Below are 17554 nucleotides of genomic sequence, written 5' to 3'. Positions count from 1 at the left end.
TATTTATCCATGAAGGTTCTATCAAAGATAAAAATCTTAGGTTCTTTGATAATGCGCAATCCCTGTGGGATCTTTGATTTTTTTAGATACTGTACCAGGGTACTCCTCCCATAAAGCTTAGCGCAAATTAATCTCTTATATGTATTTTTTATAGCTCTAACCAGGAGTCTTGTGTGGTGGAAGCAGGCTCATAATCCAGTAGAGCAGGACGTTGTAACACTAACTTGACCTGTTCTTTGGAGTATCCCATAAAATCTCTAGGGGTCTTTTACTAAGCTGCTGGAAAAGGGGCCCTGCGCTGGCAGCAGGGGCTGTTTTTCCTGCGCTCCAGGTCCCTTTTTCCCGCAGTCAGTAAACCCCCCCCCCAAAAAAATGGCCATGTGATGAGATAACACTCACCGTATGGCGGGAAGCCCTTATCGCCACCCATTCAGCTAGCGCTAACCCGGGTTACAGCCGCGCTAGCCATTTCCGGGGGGGGGGGGGTTTCTTCCCCCCCAGAAATGATGCACACTTGGGGCGGGACTACCGCCAGCAGCCGCATTGGGCTAGCGGTAGCCCCGAAAGAGCGAGTGGTAAGCCTGCGTTGGGCTTATCGCCACTCTATAACATAGCATAAGAGTAGCCATACTGGGTCGGACCAATTGTCCATCTAGCCCAGTATCCTATTTTCCAAACAGTGGCCAAGCCAGGTCACAAGTACCTGGCAGAAAACCAGATTGTGGCAACACTCCATACTACAAATCCCAGGGCAAGCAGTTGCTTCCCATGTCTGTCTCAATAGCACACTATCCACCTTATAATTGAAAGAGAAAAACGCCTAGATTTCGACCCAAATCGGGAGATAGACGTTTATCTCACAAAAACGAATAAATCGGTATAATGGAAAGCCAATTTTGGACGTTTTCAACTGCACTCCATCGCGGAAGCGTACAAAGTTGACGGGGGCGGGGCGGAGGCGTGGCGAAGGTAAAACTGGGGCGTGGTTATCGGCCGAGGAGAGATGGGCGCCTTTCGCTGATAATGGAAAAAAAGTATGCGTTTGTAGCTAGAATTTAGGGCACTTTTCCTATACCATGTTTTTTCACGAATAAGGCCCCAAAAAGTGCCCTAAATGACCAGATTACCACCAGAGGGAATCGGGGATGACCTCCCCTGACTCCCCCAGTGGTCACTAACCCCCTCCCACCACAAAACATGATGTTTCACAACTTTTTATTTTCACCCTCAAATGTCATACCCACCTCCCTGGCAGCAGTATGCAGGTCCCTGGAGCAGTTGTTAGGGGGTGCAGTGGACTTCAGGCAGGTGGACCCAGGCCCATCCCCCCCCCCCCCACCTGTTACAATTGTGCTGCTTAATGCTTATTAGTCGTCCAACCCCCCAAACCCACTGTACCCACATGTAGGTGCCCCCCTTCACCTCTTAGGGCTATAGTAATGGTGTAGACTTGTGGGCAGTGAGTTTTGAGGTGGATTTGGGGGGGCTCAACACACAAGGGAAGGGTGCTATGCACCTGGGAGCCCTTTTACCTTTTTTTTTTTTTTTTGTAAAAGTGCCCCCTAGGGTGCCCGGTTGGTGTCCTGGCATGTGAGGGGGACCAGTGCACTACGAATCCTGGCCCCTCCCACGAACAAATGCCTTGGATTTATTCGTTTTTGAGCTGGGCGCTTTCATTTTCCATTATCGCTGAAAAACAAAAACGCCCAGCTCACAAATTGTCGAATAAAACATGGACGTCTATTTTTTGAGAAAATACGGTTCGGTCCGCCCCTTCACGGACCCCTTCTCGGAGATAAACGCCCATGGAGATAGACGTTTTCGTTCAATTATGCCCCTCCATGGATTTTTCCTCCAGGAATTTGTCCAAACCTTTTTAAAACCAAGATACATTAACCACTGTTACCACCTCCTCTGGCAAAGAGTTCCAGAGCTTAACTATCCGTTGAGTGAAGAATATTTCCTCCTATTTGTAAAAGGGCCCCATAGTATTTTGTTCCACAACATTTGTCATCATGACCATTCACAGGTAAACAATATTTTATATCAGAAATAGCAACAATCCACCACTCTTATATACTTCACAGTGAACCTCATTAGTGTGACTCATGGTCTGAACTTCAAGCAATGAGGCCAAATAAACCAACCATTAACCCCCCCCCCCCCCCTCCTTCCCCACACACACAGAGATATCCATTGCCTATAACATAGAAAAATTTACCTGGTCTGAGCAGAGGGTTGGGGAGCAGTTAGAAGTTATGCGTAGAGTTTATAAGATACGCACTTGTGGATAATGAGCTGGTAGATTTGTATGTTCTAAAGACCAAATATAGGCATATACACATAAATTCCCTCATCTAATTTGGAAACCGAAAGTAGGTGCGTACTTTGCTTTTGAAAATTCATATGTACAGGATCCACATAAGAAAATGTATGTGTAAAATCACAGCAAGTCACTAGAAGGACCATTCTCTAACTAGGTACCTGGATTTACACATGTAAATATATAGAATACTAGCACGTATGTGTCTAAGTGTGCACATGCCATGGCGCTGTTCTGTAACAGCATGTATAAATGACCTAGCATGTAAATGCAAGTTGGCAAACTATGGACTTTTCCTCCAGGAATTTGTCCAAACCTTTTTTAAATCCAGATATGCTAACCACTGTTACTAACTACATCCTCTGGCAAAGAGTTCCAGAGCTTAACTATTCGTTGGGTGAAAAAATATTTCCCCCTATTTGTTTTAAAAGTATTTCCATGTAATTTCCTCGAGTGTCCCCTACATAAGTACATATAAGTACATAAGTATTGCCATACTGGGACAGACCAAAGGTCCATCAAGCCCAGCATCCTGTTTCCAACAGTGGCCAATCCAGGTCACAAATACCTGGCAAGATCCCCCCAAAAAGTACAAAACATTTTATGCTGCTTATCCCAGAAATAATTTCCCCAAGTCCAATTTAATAATGGTCTATGTTTTTCCTTTAGGAAGCCGTCCAAACTTTTTTAAAACTCTCCTAAGCTAACCTTCTTTACCACATTTTCTGGCGACGAATTCCAGAGCTGAATTACACGTTGAGTAAAGAAAAAGTTTCTCTGATTTGTTTTACATTTACTACCTAGTAGCTTCATCGCATGCCCCCTAGTCCTAGCATTTTTGGGAAGCGTAAACAGACGGTTCATGTCTACCCATTCCACTCCACTCATTATTTTATAGACCTCTATCATATCTCCCCTCAGCCATCTTTTCTCCAAGCTGAAGAGCTCCAACCACTTTAGCCTTTCCTCATAGGGAAGTCGTCCCAGCCCCTTTATCATTTTTGTCGCCCTTTTCTGCACCTTTTCTAATTCCACTGTATCTTTTATGAGATGCGACGACCAGAATTGAACACAATATTCGAGGTACGGTCGCACCATGGAGCGATAGAAAGGCATTATAATGTCCTCATTTTTGTTTTCCATTCTTTTCCTAATAATACCTAACATTCTATTTGCTTTCTTAGCCACTGCAGCACACTGAGCAGTCTTTGTAGTCTTTGTACTTTTGTAGTCTTTATACTTTTGGAATGAGTAAAAAAGTGATTAACTTCTACTTGTTCTACACCACTCAGGATTTTGTAGACCTCAATCATATCTCCCCTCATCCATCTCTTTTCCAAGCTGAAGAGCCCTAACCTCTTTAGCCATTCCTCATACGAGAGGAGTTTCATCCCCTTTATCATTTTGGTCACTCTTTTTTTAACCTTTTCTAATTCTGCTATATCTTTATTGAGATTCGGCGACCAGAACTGAACACAATACTCAAGGTGCAGTCGCACCACGGAGCGATACAAAGGCATTACAGTGTTTTTGGTCTTATTCACCACCCATTTCCTAATAATTCCTAGCACCTTGTTTGCTTTTTTGGCCACATGTGGTGGGCATGATGTGCAGAAGTGTCATTTTGACTTACCCCCCTTCCTCCCCATACCTAACTTGCAGCCCTGTTTACATCCCAAATATTTCTATCTAAAGATGCCACTGAGCCAAAGATCCAGATAATCATTGGGTCTGGTGTTTTACATAAGAGCCGGCTTTGTGTGTGTCAGTAGATGCTGAGCACCCCAATATTAGCAAGCCTCTTTGGTGTGTCCAGAAAGGGGTAAATGTTTTTCACCCCCAATCATTTTGAAATGTTGGCACCTATGGTGTTTTATACCAATCCCAATTTCCATCCAAGAGAGGTCTCCTCCCTCCATTACCTCAGAGGTGAGGAGAGCACTACCCTGTTCTGGAAACTGCAAAACTATAAACAAGTCACAATACAATATACTAGAAGAGCCACTAGAGGTCTCTGCCATCTAAGCAAGGCAGAACCTTAGAGGTCTCTATATTAAATTAAGGGTCCCTTTTAATAAGCTAATGCATGCCAAATGTAGCACAAATGGCCAAACTTGGGACAAGCGAAAGTATTCATATTAGTTTTGCCATTTGCACATGCTAAGTGCGCGGTAATGGTTTTTTCTTAAATTTTTTTGAGGAGGGCATGTCAAGGGTGGAGAGGTGGTGGTGAGTGCTCCTGCAATAATATTTGCAAATGAGATAGATTTGCATGCAATGGAGACAGTGCATTCAAGTCTGTCTTATGAATATTCATTGTGGGTGTTCTGAAAACCTGACTGGCTGGGTTGCCTCTTTGACTAGGTTTGGGACCACTGGCATAGAATATTTTAATAGAAAGAGAGCTTTTACTGTAATACAGCTGCTAACACATTTGTAACTTGGTAATAGTGCAAAGAAGTTTTAAGATGAACACATGGCAATGCTGCACCTCTAAATAACTGGACTTTTGCACCGTAGATTTGCAGAGTTCAGATAATTCACTTGCATTATTTTTCCTTCGTGTCAGTCTTTATAATTTCTCCAACTTTTCTCTCTTTTCCTCTTTGCTTTTCAGTCTCTTTGAAGAAGAGATTATGTCTTACACCCCTTTGCAGTCTGTCTTCCATCCCTGTTACAGCTTTTCTCCCCGCTGCTCGCCTGGCTCCTCACCTCAGAACTCTCCAGGTAAGAGAACCTGTGTAACACGTACCATGACAAAGGATGGAGCTAAAACAGACCAAAGTGAAAAAGTGGTGTTAGTGGTTGAAATATATTAAGGAAGGCTAGCATCTTTCCTACTGCTGGTGCAGTTAAGATATTATCCAGAATTTACAGAACTCTCATGCTGAATGCTGAAGAACCCCCTCATTTCCTTAAAATGAAAAAAAAGGGTGGGTCAATATTCAGCAGTGATAGTCAGTCCCGCCGATATTCAACGCTATTTAATCAGCAAGGGATGGCTCCTGGCCCGTTAAATAGCACTCAACTGGCTATCCACGAATATTCAGTGGGAGATAGCCAGTTATCTCCTCCTGAATATTTGCAGTCAGCATATAGTGGCTAACCAGTTATATCATGTGATATAACCGGCTATCTGCAAATATTCAGTGCTTTACTGGCCAACTTAAGCAGATGAATTGGGCCGCCGAAATAGCAGGCCTATCTTTGGCTGCTATAAACCTAATTGGCCAGCACTGAATATTAACTTATCTGGTTAAGATTATAGCAGCCAAAATAAAACCGGATATTCAATGTCGGTCACCGGAAATAGCCCGGCATTGAATAGGCGGGCTCAGCTCCGACCGCGGGACTTAGCCGGCCTGCCTCCTGTTGGCTGAATAACGGCCCCAGTGTTTTTATTTAAACACTGGCTTTGACTTTTAAATGACTGTGTACATGCAGCACCACTGTACTTGTAATCAGCTGAATATACTTATTCACTGCTGACCATCACCACCACTTACCCTTTGGTTTAGGCCTGCCTTTGAGCAAGTAAATGTATAAGGCCTTACATTTGATACAACTAGGCATCTACTTTCACCAAACCAAATAAGAAGCTTTCTTTTTATCCATTATGGGCCTGATATTGAAAATGGTTTAACTGGGAAGGAGAGGCTCTTGCCCAGTTAAACCATGCTGAGTTGGCTGGAAGGTGATATTCAGTGGTACCTAACTGGGCAGTGCTACTGAATATCTCCTCTGACCACCTTGGCAGTGTCACAGTGGTCTGGGGCAAAATCAGTGCAGTACCAGGTTTTACAGCATTTTTCTGTGCTTTGTCTTGTTTCTCACTTGCTACTTTGGAGGACAATCAAACCAATGTTCATTATAAATAATGGTGCACACATGTACTGTACATTGGTTGCCTGAAATTGCCCTTGTTCAGTATGGCTAAAAAATTGTACTTCCACAACGCCATTATTTCCAGTCGGTGACCATTTGAAAGAAAATCACTTAAATGTTGTTATTTGTTCAACTAGGGCCAGTTATAGGTGGGATAGTGAGAGTAGATCCTCAGGAAATATAATCGGTCAGAGAATATCTCAAAAAGATAGTGCAATTATTGTTTGTAGAGTATGACAGAATGGCCACCTCAAATGAAGTGAATTATAAACAGGGCCTAGAAGTACCCACCGTTCGTTCGCATATGTCATTGGTGTCGTTAATTGGCATTGAAGTGTGTAAGTGCGGTAGGCAATATTCTGTAAGGTAGTGCTTAAGTGCTTTAGCACATAACTGCAAGGGAGCCATGGGTGTGTCACTAAACAATGTACAGCTCATAGAATACTGTCAGCTGGGCATGTTGATTGGTGCACTAGGGTAGACCCACTTACACCAGACATTGACCTAACTCCAAAGCAGGTTTGTACTAGTATTCTTTAATGACTTAGGCATCCCTGAGTGCCATTATAGAATTGGCACTACAATGTCCAAAATTAACGTCCATCTAACAGCCATTTTCAATCAGGTAAAATGTTGGGGTTTCCTGTTTGAAAATTTGTGAGAGCAGCCATTTTCCAAGATAAAACTTCCAAATTATGAACACCAAAAAAACAGGGACAAGGACGTCTATCTGGCAGCATTTATAGAAAAATGGCCGCACAGATATCCCTGCAGCTTAGTGGTCAGTGCAATGGGGTTTAATCCAGGGCACCCATATTCCACTCATATTCCACTACAACTCTGTTATTTTAAATGGTGAGCCTTTGGAGACAGAGAAATACCTACTATACCTGAATGTGCACCACCTCAATAGGCCTCAGTAGGTACAGTAGGTAAATCTGTTTCTGGGGGGCTTACAATTTAAAGATTAAATAACAGAGTTGAAGTGGAATTTGAACCTGAGTCCCCTGGTTTTACAGTCCACTGCACTGACCACTAGGCTGCCCTTCAGACCTGCTTGCTGCTGTGTTCAGAAAGCCCATAATACCTGATGTTGTCAAGGAGCCTAGTTTCCCTTGCTGGTGTCATTTTCAGGGATGAGGGAGGGGGACAGTAACCACTGGGAGATTCATGAGGGGTCATGCCTTAATCTCGCCAATGGTCATCAGCTCAATCAGAGCACCTTTTTATACCCTGGATGTGATTGAAAGAGGGCCAACTTAGGATGCCCTTCTTTTTTGACTTGGACACTTCTTCCTGTTCAATTTTCTCTGTATGACATCCTAAATTTGGACTCTCCCTCATCCTGCCCTAAACACACCCACAATACACCCCATTACTATTTGGACAAACTACAGTGTAGGATGTCCAATTTCTGCCTTTCGAAAATCGAGGTTTGGATGTTTTGGCAAATCAACCTTTTTGTGGGCATATTGAGATGTCCACCACCTGCTTTGAAAATGAGCACCATAGGCACTATCCTCTCAATATTCAAAAGCATTTAATTGGCCAGGATCGGCACCTGGCTGGTTAAATGCCACATAACCAGCTATTCAACGATGTTTAGCGGGAGAGAGCTGGCTATCTCCTGTGAATATCACCAGTTAGTGGCTAGCAGATAGCCAGTTATATCGGCTGTGATAACTGGCTATGCCGATTTTCATCCCCACTTCAATGGCTATATTTGACTGTGTGAATATGTAGGATATCTTTGGCCAGTTAGATAACCGGCTAAGTCTGAAAATCACTATAGCTGGTTATCTTCTAACTGCCCCAAAATAAACCGGATATTCAATGCCAGCATTGAATATCTAGGTTTAGCAGTGACTGCGTGAGTTAGCTGGACTGACTCCCGTGGTCTGAATATCGGCCCCTATGTGTCTTTGCAAAATAGTACCTAGGTAGGCACTTCTTAAACCAGGTGCCTTGTTATAAAATTACCATCATAGAATCAATGACCTAGAAATATAGAAATACAGCTAGATTCTATATATGGCACCAGAAAAATCTGTGCGGTAAAAAAATACTCCTAGTCGTATTCTCTGTGCTTAAATTTTATAGAGTTAGGCTTAAATTTCCACATGATATATAGAATATGCAGAGCACCTCTCCACACGATCAAATTTCATCGCGTCCATTTAGGCCATGTTTTACTTGGCATAAATCACAATGCTTTAATTAGGTGCAGAGCAGGTGTATTCTATAATAATGCACATAGATTTTAGAAACGCCCACGATCTGCCCATTCCACACCCATAACTACGCCCCCTTTTGAATTATGCAACTTGGAATTTACATGCTCTGCATTACAGAATACACTTAGTAAGTTGTGTGTGTAAATCTTAATGCCAATTAGTGCTGATAATTGCTTGCTAACATCCAATTAACAACGCTGATTAGCTAGTCAACCAATTTAAGCTAATCTCATTGTTGTAGAATGCGCTTCAATTCCTGTGCAGAAATTAAGGTGCAATATATAGAATTTGGGCAATCGTGAACATCATGATAGAAAAGACCATATGGCCCATCCAACCTACCTATCCACACCAACTGCTTAGCTCTACAGTCCCTCCCTCAGAGATCCTCCTTGTCTGTCCCATGCCATCCTGAATTCAGATGCTGTCATTATCTTCAGCACCTCCACTTTAGAGGCTGATGAAATTTCAGTTTCAGTTACAGTGCCAAAACTGGCCCCAAATTCTTTTTCTGCCCAGTTTCGGTATTTGCCAAAAGGTTATTTTAATTTTGGGCCATATTTTCAGTTTCAGACGAAAATTACTGTGTTTTCAGTGGAAACTGAAAATTTGTGCTTTGTTCAGTTTGTCTCTCTCCCTCCCTCCTCCCCTTTCCTCCTCAAACAGGAATTGCCCCTCCTTCTTGACCCCCTTAAGAGCCTTCCCTCCTCTACCTGTATGCCAACCCCCCCCCCCCCCCCCCCGGTACTATTTTACAATCCCTAGTAGTTTATGCGTGTAGTTGGGGCAAGAGCTATCCCCAGTTACTCCCGCCCATTGCAGCTCTGTTCTCAAAATGGCTGTCATGACTGGGTAATCACTCCTGCCCTGTCTACACCTACTAGACCACAGGGACTAAGATAGTCTTTGGGGGGCACTCTTTTTTCTTTTCTTTTTTTGTACTATAATTGTTATGATCATGCACAATGGTTTCTATGGTAAATAGTGTGCTCCAAATAAAAGCTTTTGATACAAACTTTTAGCAGGAATTTAAATTTGGGAGATAAATTCCTACAGAATTAGCCTCTCTTTGGAATTATTATGTCAGCGCTCACTCTGAGTATGGTGCAAAGTCAATCACTGTAAAAGCAGCAAGCCTTTTAGTTTCAGTTTTCATTAGCTGTAGTCCTTCTGTGTGGAGGCTATTTGGATTGGAGGTAAAATGCAGTCTTTCATTATTTAAATTATAATCTGGCTTTGATAGTGTGGACTTAGTAGAGGGATGCAGACCTCAAGTTCTGACAATCCGCAGTGGCCCTCAATGGTTCACATTCACACAAGCAACAGTAGTCCAGTGAAGGAGCAGGACTCAGGATTCTCCACAAACAAGTTTATTAACCGAAAGGATCATTTGTTGACCTCTGACGAAGGCAAAAGTGCTGAAACTTGGTCGTCAGGTCAATCATTAATAAATTTATTCAAGGAGAATCCTGGGTCCTGCTCATTCTCTGGACTACCTCTGCTTTGTGCTCTTGCTTGTATTGATCTGCAGAGTGTTTTGCTTCTGTTATGCTGTTCACATTCACACAACCAAACATGAGTTTTTGGTTTCAGTTTTAGTGTTGGCTGAAACCAGGTGATGAGTTTTGGTTGCAGTTGCAGTTTCGGCTGAAAGCTTTCAGACAGTTTTGGTGACAGTTTCAGTTTCAGCCAATACTGAAAAAAAGCATTTTTTGTTGGCCTCTACTCCAATTGGAGGTTGCACCATAGGCGGTCGGTGGCCCAACTGTTTGGGTAGGCTAAAGGGGGCGGGGTTAGGGGTGGGGCCAGGGGTGGAGCTTAAATCCATAATTGTCTGATAACACACAGTTGAGCGATTGTGGTTAGTATATGCTTTGAGCAACCACTTTATTCTTTGACATATGATACATATCTAATATCTAAATATAATAAAAGGTATTAATTGTGACTTTTATTTTTATTTATTTATTTTTTCTGTGTGTTATCAGACAATTATGGATTTAAGCTCCACCCCTGGCCCCACCCATAACCCCGCCCCCTTTAGCCTCCCCAAACAGTTGGGCCACCGACCGCCTATGGTCATACTGCTATTATTATGCTGCTAATACAATGTAAATTGTGTCAAGCTACAGTGTACTTGTTTTATGCTGCCTTGGGTGAATCACTTCATAAAAGCATTAACTGCTTTTATGAAGTGATTCACCCAAGGGGGGTGGGGTCGGGGGTGGGGGCTGTGGGGGGCAGGGGTTAACCTGTTAAATTTGATTGATACAAAAAAAGTGGTTAATAAATCCTAATAAATAAATAAATAATTTAACTGTGGAATTTGCTTTTACAGAACATGGACAAGGATGGTAATTTAGTTCAGTTGTAAAAATGTTTGGATAAGATTCTAAGGGCTCCTTTTACTAAACTGCATTGCGCACTAGCACATGCTTACTGCAGCTTAAAAGGGCTTATCACGGGACCTGATAAGGTATCCTGCAGGTATTTTGCATTGTGTGTGCACAAAGTGGAGAGCGGGCATGGAAGTGTTAGCCAGCTAGCATATTGCATTTATATATGCTAACTAGCTAATATAGGGTTAATGTGGAACCACTTACCTGGGAGCAGGTACCACACTTTAATCTAATGCCAAATCTGCAATAAAAAATAGTGAGAATGCCCCTTCTTGATACAGCGATTGTTTTGAGCTTGCCACATATTACAATCTTGCGTTATAGTATAGTGCTTTAAGCCAAAAAACGGAAAGCTTTTTTGTAGAAGGGCCTTGTAGTGTGTTTTTCATCATTCATATGTTGAAAGATAAAAATCCATTAGTAGTTATGAATCTTTTATATTTTCACTGCTAGGACTGCAGCGAGCAAGTGCGAGAGCTCCCTCTCCATATAGGAGAGACTTTGAAGCCAAGCTAAGAAACTTCTACCGAAAACTTGAAGCCAAAGGATACGGGCAGGGTCCAGGTAAAATTAAGTGAGTATGGATCATTTAATCAGCCCAGGTCCATGACAAGGTTTGTTGAATGGGTGGATATAAAACAAGGGAACATTCTGCAGGAAGTATTGAATGAAAGCTCATTGTGCCAGATCCCAGCTGTTTTCTAGAGGGAAAGTAAGCCACCCACAGTGAGATTGGAAGGCTTTGTGTTCAAGAGGTGCAGGATCACTGGCTCTTCATGGCAGTTGGTTCTTGACAAGTCAGTAATTTATATATCAAGATCATATGAAAGAAATAAGAATGTGTTGATGCAATCAGTCCCACCTTCACTGGCATCGATTAACAATTGGATGTTCATAGGCTATCTCAATTGGTAGATAACCTTTTTAATATCACTAACTTGAACTTGACTTCTGAAAATGGTATTACTTTACCTTCTGCTTCCACCTTGGCTTCTTATTTCAAAGAAAAGGTGGCAATTATTTAAAGACAACTGGATGCTAATATTTCAGAAGAGCCCAAGCTAATTCATTATATGAATGGTGCTCCATTGGATAGGTTATGGAGTGATTTTGTACCTATGACCCCTGTTGAAATAAAATGGTTAATAAACAGATTTACTAAATCTAATTGCAGTGTAGACCCATGCCCAGGGTATCTATTCGATAATGTGAACGATGGGTTTCTGACTTGTTTAACTAATTGGTTCAATCAGTGCTTGTCTAGAGGTAGATTTCCAAATAATGGTAGAGAAATTGTCTTAACACGTATCCCGAAGGACCCAAATGTAAATCTGTGTTATCTAGTAATTACCACCCAGTGGCATCTGTTTACTTAGATTATGGAAGGTTTTATTTCTAAACAGATGACTATTTCAAAAAACAAATCTTACATTTATCTTAGTCAGGGTTCTGCAAGAACCATAGCACAGAAACAGTACTAAGGGACAGGGAATGAGACTTGATATATTGCCTTTCTGTGGTTACAATCAAAGCAGTTTTACATATTATATACAGCTACTTATTTTGTACCTGTGGCAATGGAGGGTTAAGTTACGTGCCCAGAGTCACAAGGAACCCAGTTCCCCAGCGTCAGAGTTTGCTGCACTTACCACTAGGCTAGTCCTCCACTCATTTTTATGTATGGTAAAGCTCTACTAAGTCAAGGGCATAAAGCAACAGTGATTCAGTATGATCATGTGCTTTATATCGGAATAAGCAACAGGGTGCTGGCTTGGTTTGAGGAATTTTTGTCAACCCATAGCTATAGAGTACATAAAGATAGTATTTTCTCTGCTTGCTGGAGCCCGGGTTGTGGGGTTCCACAAGGCTCGCCCTTGACTTCATTGCTATTTAATATCTTGCTACAGTCTTTATAAAAGTTCCATATTACATATATGCAGGTGACATTACAATGTTGTTTCCAATTCTAGGGATTGCTTAACTACCTTATATAACATCAATTCCTGTGTACAAACAATTGAAAATGGACTGTGAGCAACTGACTAAAATTGAACCCCGATAAAACTAAATTTTTATGCTTGTGTCCATCAGACTCTATAGAACTATCTCAATACTTTTCTATAGGTTCTAATACTTTCATCTTCGAACACTGTTTAAAAATCTTGGGCGTAGATGTGGATTGCTCTATGACATTTTCTAATCAAGTAAAGCCTCTTGTTAGCAAGTCTTTTTACATGCTAAAAAAATTAAAAGCGATTTGCAAATACTTTGACACAGAAAAATTTAGACTGGTGGTGTAGGCTTTGATTTTGTCCAGATTGAATTACTGCAATGTTGTTTATATAAGCTGTTCTAAAACTCTAACAAGATGAGTGCAGTTGGTACAAAATGCGACCGCCAGATTGATATATTCTGCTCAACGCTTAGACTCCGTTTCTCCATTGCTTAAGAAGCTACATTAGTTGACTGAACATGCCAGATTAAAATTCAAACTTTGCACCATAGTTTTTCGTATTTTGTATGGTGAGGATCAATCGTATTTAGTTGATTAGGTAACACTTCTTTCTAATGGTGCTCATAATCAAATGCTACTCTGTTTTCCATCACCTAAACAGGTTAAAAAAATTTAAAATATTTAACTCTTCTTTGTATTATCAAGCTGCTTATATATGGAATTCATTACCAATGTCAGTTCAAGTTATAGCAAACTATATAATATTCCACAAAACTCTTAAAACCTACTTCTTCGTAAAATATTTTAAATATAATTATATATCTATATGCTATTGTAATTCCAGGATGAATGGTCCTGTTGACTTGACCATCCAGCTTATTTTCGAAAGAGAAAGACGCCCATATTTTGACCCAAATCGGTATAATCGAAACCCGATTTTTGGGGTCCTCAACTGCAGTCCATCGCGGAGACGAACAAAGATCACGGGGGCGTGTCGGAGGCGTGGCGAAGGCAGGACTGGGGTGTGGTTATCAGCCGAGGAGAGATGGGCGTCTTTAGCTGATAATCAAAACAAGAAGGGCGTTTTTGACAAGAATTTGGTCCGCTTTATTTGGACCCTTTTTTTTCAGGTCCAAGTCCCAAAAAAGTGCCCCAACTGACCAGATGACCACCAGAGGGAATCAAGGATGACCTCCCCTGACTCCCCCAGTGGTCACTAACCCCCTCCCACCAAAAAAACCCACTTTACAAACTTTTTTTCCCAGCCTGTATGCCAGCCTCAAATGCCATACCCACCTCCATGACAGCAGAATGTGTTCTATCTTCTGACAGGCTTTCCCTGGTTCTGATGTGGGTCTCGGGTGAGTGTGACACCTTTTCTGTTAAGGGCACTGCAGAGTCACATCAGCAATGCATCGTGGTGGGTGTAGGGTAATGGGCTCCGTGATTCCACTAGCTTATGCTAAATGCTCATGATGTTGGTAGTTGGTAGGCTATACTCCCATGGTGCTTTTCCCTCTGCTTACTGGGTCAGAGTGTGTCCTGTTTTGTTTCTGGTAGTCCATGAGGTAGTGGCCATTTGTGTAAGACACTTTTAGATCCCTTTCATGTGTTACCCACGTTAGAGAACATTAGTTATTACCTTGAATGTTGCTGAAAGAGGGCATTGTACACCATTCTGCCAGCTCGGACCTACTACTAATCTCAGTACCAGCGAGACTCGTTGCCAGTGGGGCACAACCTCTGATCTGCAGTTAACTATGAGTAAAGGTGCTTATTCAAATAAAGGACGTTTTCTGCGAGATTAGTCTTCAGGTGTGAACTGCTGTGCCAAGATTATACACCAGCAACAAGTCCTGTCCCTGGAGCACTTTTAGTGGGTACTGCAGTGCACTTCAGGCAGGCAGACCCAGGCCCATCCCCCCACCCGTAACACTTGTGGTGGTAAATGGGAGGCCTCTAAAACCCACTGTACCCATATGTAGTTGCCCCTTTCACCCCTAAGAGCTATGGTAGTGTACATTTGTCCCTCCCACAACCAAATAGCTTGGATTGGAACGTTTCTGAGCTGGGCGTTTTTAGTTTCCATTATCGCTAAAAAAAAAACGCCCATCTCAGAAGGGACCAAATCCATGGCATTTGGTCCGTCCAAACCGTATTTTCGAAAAGAAAGATGGACGCCCATCTTTTTCGATAATACGGTCTGTCCCACCTCTTCACATACCCGTTTTCGGACATAGACACCCATGGAGATGGGTGTTCACGTTAGATTATGCCCCTCCATGTGATCTGCACAGAGCTATTAACTGTCATTGCGGAATAGAAGAATCATGTAGCATAACATAACATAACATAACATAACCTTTCCTCACTAAAGGCAGCAGGCAGTTCAGTGTATAAGGATATCTACTAAGTTATCATACAGCATAGACAATATCTTTATTTTCAGGTCCCTAAAGAGATATAACCTTACTCATCATGTCTTTCCATTACTTAAGTGACATTAAAGGGACAATTCCAACAACTGGGCACCCCCACTTAGGTGCCTGAAAGTCACGTGATAGATGCCTAGATTCTGTTATAAATTACTAGCATAACTGAGTAACAAGGTATATTTTCAAAGCACTTAGACTTACAAAGTTCCATGGGTTACTGTGGAATTTTGTAAGTCTAAGTGCTTTGAAAATGAGTCTCCACGTAAATATCTCACTAGTTACTCCCATCCCTACATAATAAAAGATCTAGAGATAGGAGTAACTAGTGAGGTAATTTAAGTTTGCTGATGACAGACAAAGTTATTCAAAGTTGTTAAATCACAAGAGGATTGTGAAAAATTCCAAGAAGACCTTATGAGACTGGGCGTCCAAATGGCAGATGAAGTTTAATGAAAGCAAGTGCAAAGTGATGCATGTGGGAAAGAGGAACCTGAACTATAGCTACGTAATGCAAGGTTCCACACTAGGAGTCACCAACCAGGAAAGGGATCTAGGTGTCATCATTGATGATACGTTGAAACCCTCTGCTCAGTGTGCGGCAGCGGCTAAAAAGCAAATAAAATGTTAGGTAGTATTAGGAAAGGAATGGAAAATAAAAATAAGGATGTTATAATGCCTTTGTATCACTTCATGGTGTGACCGCACCTCAAATATTGTGTGCAATTCTGGTCACCACATCTCAAAAAAGATATAGTGGAATTAGAAAAGGTACAGAGAAGGGCAATGAAAATGATAAAGGGGATGGGACAACTTCCCTATGAGGAAAGGCTAAAGTGGCTAGGGCTCTTCAGCTTAGAGTAAAGACTGCTGAAGTGAGATATGATAGAGGTCTATAAAATAATGAGTGGAGTGGAACAGGTAGACGTGAATCACATGTTAACTCTTTCCAAAAATACTAGGACTAGGGGCACACAATGAAGCTACAAAGTAGTAAATTTAAAGCAAATTGGAGAAAATATTTCTTCACTCAACATGTAATTAAACTCTGGAATTCGTTGCCAGAGAATCTAGTAAAAGCAGTTATCTTAGTGGGGTTTAAAAAAGGTTTGAATAGTTTTCTAAAAGAAAAGTCCATAAGAAATTATTAAAATGGACTTGGGGAAAATCTACTGCTTATTTCTAGGATAAGCAGCATAAAATGTATTGTGCTGTTTTGGGATCTTGCAGGTACTTGTAACCTGGATTGGCCACTGTTGGAAATCAAGCATGCCCATCACGAGGGGTAGTAGAGCAGGCAATGTAAGGAAAGCAGTTCTGGAGAAATGCTTCAGTTGGCGGAGGTTGAGGACCCCTGCCAAAGTATGTGACATTGCAGTAGGGGGGGAGCGGCGGGGAGGTGGGCCAAAATGTGCCCCCTCACTTTGGGCTCTGGACTTCTCCCCCCCCCCCCCCCCAACTTCAAGCTCTGTTGATGCAAATGCCTTTGCTTAGTGCACAGCCATTTCCTTCTCCTTCAAAGAAAAGAGCCTTTTACCCCCAGCAGTAAAAGGTGGCCTTGGTGTGCAGTAAAGCTATGCAGCAATGCCACTGCAGGGATCCTTTTACCGCTACTTGGTAAAAGGAGCCCTAGGAAAAGCATGTAATTGTACAGGATCAAAATATGATATGTTTCCTCTCTTAAATACACAACAAATCTACAAGGAAAACAAAGATGAAAGCGAGCACACAATGCTATTACTTCTTGACACTTTGCCAAGAACGTTTTCCTCCTTTGCTGTGTCTAGCAGGACAAATCTGGAATTTGACAAAATTAGCTGAACCATCTTAAAATATATTGAAACATCTCTATACATGCAGTGTATCTCTAGATGCTATTTCTTCCTCGTTTTCATTTCATGTAACATCTGGCTCTTTGTCACCATCTCCCCTTTACCACCTCTGATTCTGTCATTCTGTCTTCATCATCATAAGCTTTGGCTCTTTCTAACCCTCATTGCCCTGTCACTGGTTATGGCTCTTTGCCAGTGCTCCATCCTCTGCCACTTCACTACTTCAGGATCTGTCAGCCTCCTTTCCTCTTCACAATCTCCAGCTTTCTGTCAAACATATCCTCTATCACAATCTTACCCCTGCCCCAGCATCATATCTGGCTCTCTTTCACCCCCTCATCTCTATCACCACCTTTAACTTTCACACATTTACCCCTCCAGATCTCTTTGAACCCTTTCCATTAGCTCTCATGAACCTGCACCCCTATACTGGCCATCTCTCATCCCCTCAACTTCCCCATGCCTTAACCCTGGTCCACTCTCACTTTCAGCTGA

The 17554-nt window shown here is 42.0% G+C and overlaps 1 protein-coding gene across 1 annotated transcript in view; it reads left to right on the top strand.

Moving 5' to 3' along the window:
- Positions 1-17554, top strand: part of HECW1 (HECT, C2 and WW domain containing E3 ubiquitin protein ligase 1) — a gene marked incomplete at its 5' end in the record, with an annotated part of 389530 nt that overhangs the window by 282747 nt on the left and 89229 nt on the right. Inside the window, 2 exons of the mRNA XM_030203827.1 lie at positions 4941-5050; positions 11295-11415. Coding sequence (XP_030059687.1) covers positions 4941-5050; positions 11295-11415 — 231 coding nt within the window. The remainder of the gene's footprint in view (positions 1-4940; positions 5051-11294; positions 11416-17554) is intronic.

This window comes from Microcaecilia unicolor, chromosome 1 (genome assembly GCF_901765095.1).
Source record: "Microcaecilia unicolor chromosome 1, aMicUni1.1, whole genome shotgun sequence".
In the NCBI taxonomy this organism is placed as follows: Eukaryota; Metazoa; Chordata; class Amphibia; order Gymnophiona; family Siphonopidae; genus Microcaecilia; species Microcaecilia unicolor.
Note: the sequence above shows the minus strand (reverse complement) of the source record. Positions and strands in the feature narration are given on the sequence as shown.